This window comes from Phoca vitulina, unplaced genomic scaffold, assembly GCF_004348235.1.
Source record: "Phoca vitulina isolate PV1807 unplaced genomic scaffold, GSC_HSeal_1.0 scaffold5, whole genome shotgun sequence".
In the NCBI taxonomy this organism is placed as follows: Eukaryota; Metazoa; Chordata; class Mammalia; order Carnivora; family Phocidae; genus Phoca; species Phoca vitulina.
The window spans coordinates 78193977-78202834 of record NW_022589708.1 but is presented as its reverse complement, the minus strand read 5'-3'; the positions used below and the strand labels follow the sequence as shown (position 1 = coordinate 78202834).

The window sequence follows — 8858 nt, the reverse complement described above, 5'->3', positions numbered from 1 at the left end:
ATCCTGGGATTTGTTTTTTATTTATTAATTTTTTTTTCTTGGTGCTCCAATCCATTGATCATGAAGATAGTTTATGATGTTATATCCACAAAGTTCTAGTTTTGTTGTTCACATTTAGGTCTTTGCTCCACTGTGGTGTGCGAAGAATCCAATTCACTTTTCCCCAGTACAGATCCCTAATTATTTCGTGAGCACTTACTACAAGGCATTCTGTCTCCCCTCAGCTTTGCAGAGCCTCTTCTGTTTTCACTCAGGGGTCCACATACAAGGGTCCATTTCACAACTTGTTATTCCTTTATTAAAGAGTTCGATACTTTGCTAATAAAGTGATGTTTTTGCTTACTCACTTACCTCCTGTACGACTCTTAAGAGTGCTTAACTTATTCATTACGTGGGGAAAAAATGCCACCGCAAGCTCGTTTGGCCTGTGAACATTGCAGAGGATCATTTCCTAGGCCACCAAACACCCACCAAGGAGAGCATCCCTCAAAAACTCCGCCCTGCGGACGCCAAGGCCCGCCTTTTTCTGAGGACGCAACCCGCCGCGCGGCCGGGCCCGGGCTCACGCGTCGCACGATGAACTGCGCCTGCGCCAGCAAACGCCCCGCCCCTCCTCCCCGGTTTTCTATAAAGCCTCGAGCTTCTCCTCGCGAGAGAATTCGTTCTCATGCTCGCTGCAGGGGTCGGAGGTCAGAGCGAGCGTCTCGCGGGCCGTAGGAGGAAGATGGCGGTGGAGTCGCGCGTTACCCAGGAGGAAATTAAGAAGGAGCCGGAGAAACCGATCGATCGGGAGAAAGTATGGGGTCCGAAAAGAGGTGGAGGTGGGCCCGGCGGGGCGGAGAGCGCGGCCTGTGTGCGGAAGGCGGCGGTGTTTTGCTCCCCGGGCGATTCGGAGGCCGCGGCGTCTCCAGAGGGGAAAGGAGCTCCGGACTCGCAGCCGCTTTCTTTAACTTCTGCCCTTCCTTTTCCTCCTCTCGCTCCTAGACGTGCCCGCTGTTGCTGCGTGTTTTTACCACCAATAACGGCCGCCACCACCGAATGGACGAGTTTTCCCGCGGAAACGTACCGTCCAGCGAGCTACAGATCTACACTTGGTGAGAGCAAGGGGGGTCGCGGGGTCGTGGCGGGGGGTGGGGGGTCAGGCATTAACATTAAGTAATGTCCTATGGCAGTGAAGAAATATCCTCCTTGGTTTTGCTTTCTCTTACTCGGGGTCTTTGGGCCCAGCTCTCAGAAAGTTAGAGGTTTAGCTGTTAGGTAAAAGGGGATTCGCCCATCTTGTAATACTGTTACGTTTAATGTTGAGAGTTTTGGGTGGTGAAGAATTGACGCACGCAAGATTGCTATCACTGTTGTGGCTGCTTGGTACAAATATAATATGCAGATAAATAAAATGCAGTAGCTGCCATTAAGGGGCTCATGGTCAAATAAATGGAAATCATGGGATATTTATCCTCAGAAGCATTTCTGTGTAATACTAAGCCTTGGGTGCTAAACATTAAAAAATCAAAAACCAATTGATTTCTGATCTGGTGCTTAATGGGAAAGCTTTTGATGTGTGTTCCTGAAGACTTGCCCCTGAATGTTTATCTCTTAGGTGTACCCTCTATACCCCCAAGTCTGTCTAGGGCCATTACATACTGCAAGCTTATCTTTAGAGCTGCATATATTTCTTTAGTTTGACATCATAATGACTGTTTAGTAGCAGTGAAAGGTTAATAAGTTTTAAAAATAAGTCTTGTGGTAAAGATATATATAACATTACATTTGCCATTGTGATTTCTTAAGTCTGTGAATCAGTTGCGTCAATTATATTCACATTGTGCAACCATTACCTATTACCAAAACTTTTTCTCCTCGCCTCCCCCCCCCCCCGCAGAAGTTCTGTACTCAGTAAGCAATAACTCCCCATTCCTGATAGACTCTAATATGGTTTATATTTATATGAATTTGCCTATTCTAGATACTTGTGTCTACTTGTGTAGTGGACTCATACAATATTTGTTGTGTCTGGCTTATTTCACTTAATATAATATTTACAAGGTTCATCCATCTTGTTGCATGTAACACAACTTCATTCTTTTTTATGGCTGAATATTCAGTGTATCAATATACCACATTTTGTCTATCCACTTTTGTGTTGATAGATACTTGAGTTTCCATTTTTTGGCTTTGTGACGCTGCTATGAACCTGGGTATACAAGTATCTGTTTTGAGTCCTTGATTTCAGTTCTTTTGGGTATATACCTAAAAATGGGATTGCTGGATCATATCGTTATATGTTTAACTTTTTGAGGAACCGCCAAACTGGTTTTCACAACAGCTGCACCATCTTATAGTCCCAGAAGGGTGTGTAATTTCAAACTGCGAGTCCAGCATAGTAGAACTCGATTCTTTAAAGATTGGGACCTTATTTGTCTTTTGTAGGTACTTGTTAAATTTATGTAGTATGATTTTAGTTCAGCATCATTCCAGGATAAAGTTCCAGGAAGTTTGATGTAACTTACGAGGAAGAACTGTTACTAATGTATTGATGAAAACCTCTGTTCAGAGATTAAAGTATATACTTCTTCCAGCAGTAAGAGTTCCTATTTGCCAGGTGCTGTGCTTAGATTCTGAGGGTATGACGTAAAGAAGGTACTGCCCCTCCCTGCAGTAAGCTCAGTCTAATGGAGAAAGCAGATGAATAAATACTAATTAGGTAAGACTTTAGGGTGAAGATGGCAGAGTGAGATTGTTCCAGAGATCCTCTACTCCTAATCCAGAAAAAAATTGCAGAAAAATTGTGCCCTAAATTGTCCTATCCCTGAACTGCAACCAAATAAGGAAAGACAACCTTATGTTATACCTCAAAATGATGGCAAAAGACAAATATTGTAAAAGACTGAGTGGTTGGTATGACAGCACAGAGCCCTGCCCCCTTTTCCAGAAGCAGTACTGAAGGAAGGTTAGTCAACAAATCTTGGGAATTCTCCATTTGTAGAAGTAGATTGAGGGACTAAGTAGGCAGGAAATAAGTCAGAGAAAAAGGAATGGAGTCCAGAGGAGCCTAGCAGAAGTGAGTTGAGTTTGCCAAAGTTCAAGGCACTGTATGGAGTTGAGGGAACAAGCCAGACACCACATTAGTGGTCAGTCTCCTGTGCTTGGGTGGTCATTGAACAGGTTATTGAAAGAGAATTACCTAGGTAGCTGTATCAGGGTTCAGCTAGAAAAATGGAAGCAGTAGGAGATCTATATGAAGAGATTTATTACAGAGAATTGGCTTAAATAATTCTGAGGCTGTCTAGACACCTCTAAGTCCCCAATCTATGGGGCGAGCTCTAAGGAAGGGCCAGGCTGGAACTCTTAAGCAAGAGCTAAGACTGCCCACAGCAGCCTGAATTTCTTCTTCAGGGAAGCCTCCGCTCTGCTCGTAAGGCCTTTTCAACTAATTGAATCAGGCCAACTCAGATCGATTGAATGAGGCTGACTCAGATTATCTGGAATAATTTATATTTAAAGCCAACTGGTTATAGACTTGGACCACATACACAAAATACCTTCTAGTAACACCGTTGTTAGTGTGATTGAATAACAGGTTGTAGCTTTGCCAAACTGACACACAAAACTAAGCCTCACAGTCACACAGCAAAGACTTCAGTCCCAAGAGAGCGCTTGCGTTCCTCATCCATGTACTCTAGCTTTGGACTAGTGGTCAAAAAGCAGCCCTGGCACTCCCAGCCGTTGGTCTAGGGAGACGGACCTCAGGTTGGAAGCTTGTAGGAGATTTCACAGTCAGAACTGATAACAGATGTAAACAAAATTCCCCAAGTTTGTTAGGAACAAGATGACAATATGGAAAGTATTTTTAGAAAGGAAGAAAGAACGCTTTCTGGTATACATCATAAGTATGTAGGTGTACCAGGGAATAACTGATGTGGAATAATTAACATCAGAAGATCAGGTTAAATAAAAACAAAATCAGTCTTGCCTCAGACTTCATCAGGACAAAGTTAAAATAGCCCGGGGAGGGGCGCATGGGTGGCTCAGCCGTTAAGCGCCTGCCTTCGGCTCAGGTCATGATCCCGGGGTCCTGGGATCGAGCCCCGCATCGGGCTCCCTGCTCCATGGGAAGCCTGCTTCTCCCTCTCCCACTCCCCCTGCTTGTGTTCCCTCTCTCGCTGTCTCTCTCCCTGTCAAATAAATAAAATTAAAAAAAAAAAATAGCCTGGGAAATTATTGCAGAATAGAACTCTGACAGAGTAAATAAAAAGTTACAGAATTAGGAGGTGATGGGGTAACTGAATCTTTATTTGAAATTTTATAATTCCTTCAATTTTACTTTTTTCTTCTGTTAAACTTAAGTAAATGCAAATTTTATTAAAAATATGTATAATATTTGAGGGCGCCTGGGTGGCTCAGTCGTTAAGCGTCTGCCTTCGGCTCAGGTCATGATCCCAGGGTCCTGGGATCGAGCCCCGCATCGGGCTCCCTTCTCCACGGGAAGCCTGCTTCTCCCTCTCCCACTCCCCTGCTTGTGTTCCCTCTCTCGCTGTCTCTCTGTTGAAAAATAAATAAAATCTTTAAAAAAAAAAAAAAATATGTATAATATTTGAAACATAAATTATAGTTTGTATTATAACTTCAGTATGTATAATATGCTTGATAATCTTAAGATTTTTTTTCTGTAGCATTGTGTATACGTAAAAAAAGATACCTACAGTGATGTTAACATCACTGGTTATTTCTGGTTGGTGAGATTTGGGATATAATTTATTACATTTTTGCATATGGCTTTCCCCCCTCTTTAAATAACATGGACATGTGTCAAGTGGAGAAAGGCAGTCATGCACAGCTTCTCACCTCTTCCTTGCATGGCCACGTAAGAGTGACCTGGGGCCTGGAAAGGTTTTTTGGTTTGGTTTGTTTTGTTTTGTTTTGTTTTGTTTTTTGCAAAGAGATAAAGAGCCCTCAAATCCTGTGCTGGGCAGATGTCTTTGGGAGTATCTTTCCCTGTTCTGGGTTTGATGTGTTCTTTGTTCTGCCTGTGTGCCATTGTACGGCACCTGACCTGCAGTGTCTGTTCTCAGATGTCTTTTACCTGCAGCACAGGAAGGGTGCATGCAGACTATCTGGGCATCAGCTACAGGGTAAGACCTGCACTCTTCATGAAGCAGATCTTGTGCTGTCTTTTCTCAGTGCAAGTAAAGCATCGTTCCCTCCGTTGTCTCTGAGTTGTGTCTGTCTTGGCAACCCCAACACCTGCAAACTAATGCAGTAGGTTGATATCCTGGGATTGCTGCTTCAGGTGGTTGGTCTCCTCCCCTGGTGGTGGGAACAGGTGTCACTTGTGTGACATAAGCTTTATACAGAAACTTTTAAAAACTGAGATGGAGATGAGTCAAAGGCCGTTAAATAATGAGGTAGAAATCAGTGATGGTGGGGAATGGAGAAAACGATATGATCTGTATTTAGGAGGTAGAAACAACAGGATAGAGATGGGAAGAACTTAACAGTGCTTACGGGTTTATGGCCTGAGCAATGAAGTGGATGATGGGAGGGGGTTTTTTTTTTTGTTTGTTTGTTTTTTTTTTTAAAGATTTTATTTATTTATTTGAGAGAGAGAGAATGAGAGACAGCATGAGAGGGAGGAGGGTCAGAGGGAGAAGCAGACTCCCTGCTGAGCAGGGAGCCCGATGCGGGACTCGATCCAGGGACTCCAGGATCATGACCTGAGCCGAAGGCAGTCGCTTAACCAACTGAGCCACCCAGGCGCCCGGGAGGGGGTTTTTTGTTACTTCTCTTTAAGTAGGCTCCCACCCAGTGTGGAGCCCAATGCAGGGCTTGAACTCAAGACCCAAGCTGAGATCAAGTCAGATGCTCAACTCACTGAGCCACCTAGATGCCCCAGTGATGTTAGTTCTGATGGTACTAGGAGAGAGCCAGGGCATGTTTTGCGGGGGAAGGCTCTTCAAGGAGTATCTGGTGTCCTTTGTTTTCATTTTATAGCCCCCTATAGGCAAAGTTGTTTCAGTTCCACATCATCCATTTCATTCTTCCAGTTGTCATGGAAGAAAACTATAAAAATTTACACTGATACAGTTTGTTAACGATTTCCAAGATGCTCATATTTTGAAAGATTTTTCTAGGTTGTGCCATATTAGCTCAAAAGTCTGTTTTAAGTTCTGAGTTCAAATAAATATTTGCAGGACAAGAGAGTATGTATTGTGAAAGGAACCTATGCTTAGTCCTAAAGAAAATTTCATGATTCATTGGTCTTTACGGCTCTATCTGCTGTAAAACTCTTAAGATTCCATCTTTAGAAAAAATAACATCTTTATGAAAATGTTTTCCTGTCACTGATTCTAAGATGCATTCCAACTTTAGACATGGTGAAATGTGGAAAAGTACATGCTTTAGAAATAAGGAAATAAAATTATTTTAATAGTTTGGATTAATTTGGACTAGTTACTCTTAAAGAAGTAAATCACTAGGCCAATAAGATGTTACATAGCAACAAAAGATAGCAGATGTAATCCCTGAAGTCTTTTTTTTTTTTTTTTGGATTGGTGTATTTATATATTTCTCTTTTTTTATTATTGACATATAATGTATTATTTGTTTCGGGGGTGCAGGTCTGTGATTCATCAGTCTTACACAACACACAGCAGTCCCCACAACACATACTCTCCCCAATGTCCATCACCCAGCCACCCCATCCCCCAACCCCCCTTCCCTCCAGCAATCCTCAGTTTGTTTCCTGAGATTAAGAGTCCCTTATGGTTTGTCTCCCTTCCTCTCTGGTTTCATCTTGTTTCATTTTTTCCTCTTTTCCCCTATGATCCTCTGCCTTGTTTCTTAAATTCCACATATCCGTGAGATCATATGATAATTGTCTTTCTCTAATTACTTTGCTTAGCATAATACCCTCTAGTTCCATCCATGTTGTTGCAAATGGCAAGATTTCCCTTTTTGAGGGCTGTGTAATATTCCATTGTGTATATATACTACATCTTTATCCATTCATCTGTTGATGGACATCTGGGCTCTTTCCATAGCTCGGCTCTTGTGGACATTGCTGCAGTAACATTGGGGTGCATGTGCCCCTTTGGATTACTACATTTGTATCTTTGGGGTAAATACCCAGTAGTGCACTTGCTGGGTCGTAGGGTAGCTCTATTTTCAACTTTTTGAGGAACCTCCATACTGTTTTCCAGAGTGGCTGCACCCACTTGCATTCCGATCCCTGATGTCCCTTTTCGCACTAATAGTCTGACTTTATAATTCATCATTTCAATCATTGAGGCTGATAAGGGGAGTTTATGGGGGCAGATAGGATTATTAGCTGCTTTAAAATCAAGTATAGGGGCGCCTGGCTGGCTCAGGTAGAGCATACGACTTGACCTCAGTGTTATGAGTATGAGCCCCATGTTTTGTGTCGGATTACTTAAAGATGAACTCTTAAAAAAATAAAAAATAAAATTAACTCAAGTATAAGACCTTGACAGCCACAATTCTAACAGATCACAGTTCAGACACACATAATTAACTCATTATATGTCAATATTCTTGTTATATTATTGTTATATTGTTGATTAATCAAATGTAATGTTTTCTTTTTAAAAAATTCAGGATGGATGCAACTTTGAAAGAGTTGACTAGTTTAGTAAAAGAAGTCTACCCAGAAGCTAGAAAGAAGGGCACACACTTCAATTTTGCAATTGTTTTTACAGATCCTAAAAGGCCTGGCTATCGGTAGGTAACTTTTAATTTTTAATTCCTATAATCTCTTTGGTTTTTATGTTTTAATTGATAGGAATAACCCCTCCCCTTTTAATGAATCTCTTTGGTGGGGGGGAATGTAAATTTTATTAGTATCTGATGTAGCTTAATGTAGTAATTAATTTTTAACCATGCCATAACATAATGGAGCAAATCCAGTCCCGTGTTTACTTTGCAGTGCATATTTAGTTTCATTGACTTGTGATCCATTAACAGTTGGGTCTCCTTTTCTGCAGAGTAAAGGAGATTGGCAGCACCATGTCTGGGAGGAAGGGGACTGATGACTCCATGACCCTGCAGTCGCAGAAGTTCCAAATAGGAGACTATCTGGACATAGCAATCACACCTCCAAATCGGGCACCACCTCCTTCAGGGCGCATGAGACCATATTAAATTTTATTTACTATTTCTTGAATTATTTTTCATTCAGTTATGTAAAATAAATTCTTTTTCTTCCCCTCATCATTGCCATTAAGCCTTCAAAGTCTAAACAAATTGTAATGCGTCTATCTAGGAATTAGATTTGGCTGTGTTACGGTATGGATATTAATAGAAAGTCCATATGTTTCTGGTCCTTCTGTAAAATACGAAGAAAAGTGCTCTTAGCATCCTTTGTAAAATTGTATTGTTAAATACATGTGTGCAATCAACTGGAGTGTGAAAGTTCATGAAGGCATGGGAACAGGGTTTAATGTAGTATTTGGGGTTTATGCTGAGTAGTGGAGGATGGTATGTTAAAGCCCAAATGGGGCAGAGTGAGAAAGCCCTGGGATTAAGTAGAGGGCAAGTTTGTGGCCTGGACTGTTGCCTGCAGTTAGAACAAGGACGAGTTGGCATTTTGGAATAACATGAGCTGAGGCAAGTTGAAAAAGCCATGTGTGCTCGAAGAGACAGGCCTGCCTAAAGCAAGGTACAGCGACATAAGAGGAGAATGGGTGCCACGGTGAGGGCTCTTTATGTTTGAAAAATGGGGAGAATAGCGCATTTTGAAGATAGGAACCAGTATAGAGGAAACAAGGGTTAGCACTTAGGGTAAAGGTGGAAAGGTTTACCTTGAAGGTCTAAAAATGGATGAAAGAGGAATCTTAGGATCCAGG

The 8858-nt window shown here is 41.9% G+C and overlaps 1 protein-coding gene across 1 annotated transcript; it reads left to right on the top strand.

The window, feature by feature from the left end:
• Positions 1–481: 481 nt before the first annotated feature.
• Positions 482–8411, top strand: SAP18 (Sin3A associated protein 18). The gene is made up of 4 exons (XM_032403369.1): positions 482–796; positions 985–1094; positions 7612–7734; positions 7998–8411. Exons 1-4 carry the CDS (start codon positions 668–670, stop codon positions 8152–8154), a joined length of 519 nt encoding a protein of 172 aa, XP_032259260.1. The 5' UTR covers positions 482–667; the 3' UTR covers positions 8155–8411.
• Positions 8412–8858: the final 447 nt, after the last annotated feature.

What these genes read in the sequence shown, in the direction of transcription:
- SAP18 (XM_032403369.1), top strand. Translation starts at nt 668, where the DNA reads ATGCTCGCTGCAGGGGTCGGAGGTCAGAGCGAGCGTCTCGCGGGCCGT. An exon ending in AACCGATCGATCGGGAGAAA is followed by an intron (nt 797 to 984) that starts GTATGGGGTCCG and finishes TCTCGCTCCTAG; the next exon opens with ACGTGCCCGCTGTTGCTGCG. An exon ending in GAGCTACAGATCTACACTTG is followed by an intron (nt 1,095 to 7,611) that starts GTGAGAGCAAGG and finishes TAAAAAATTCAG; the next exon opens with GATGGATGCAACTTTGAAAG.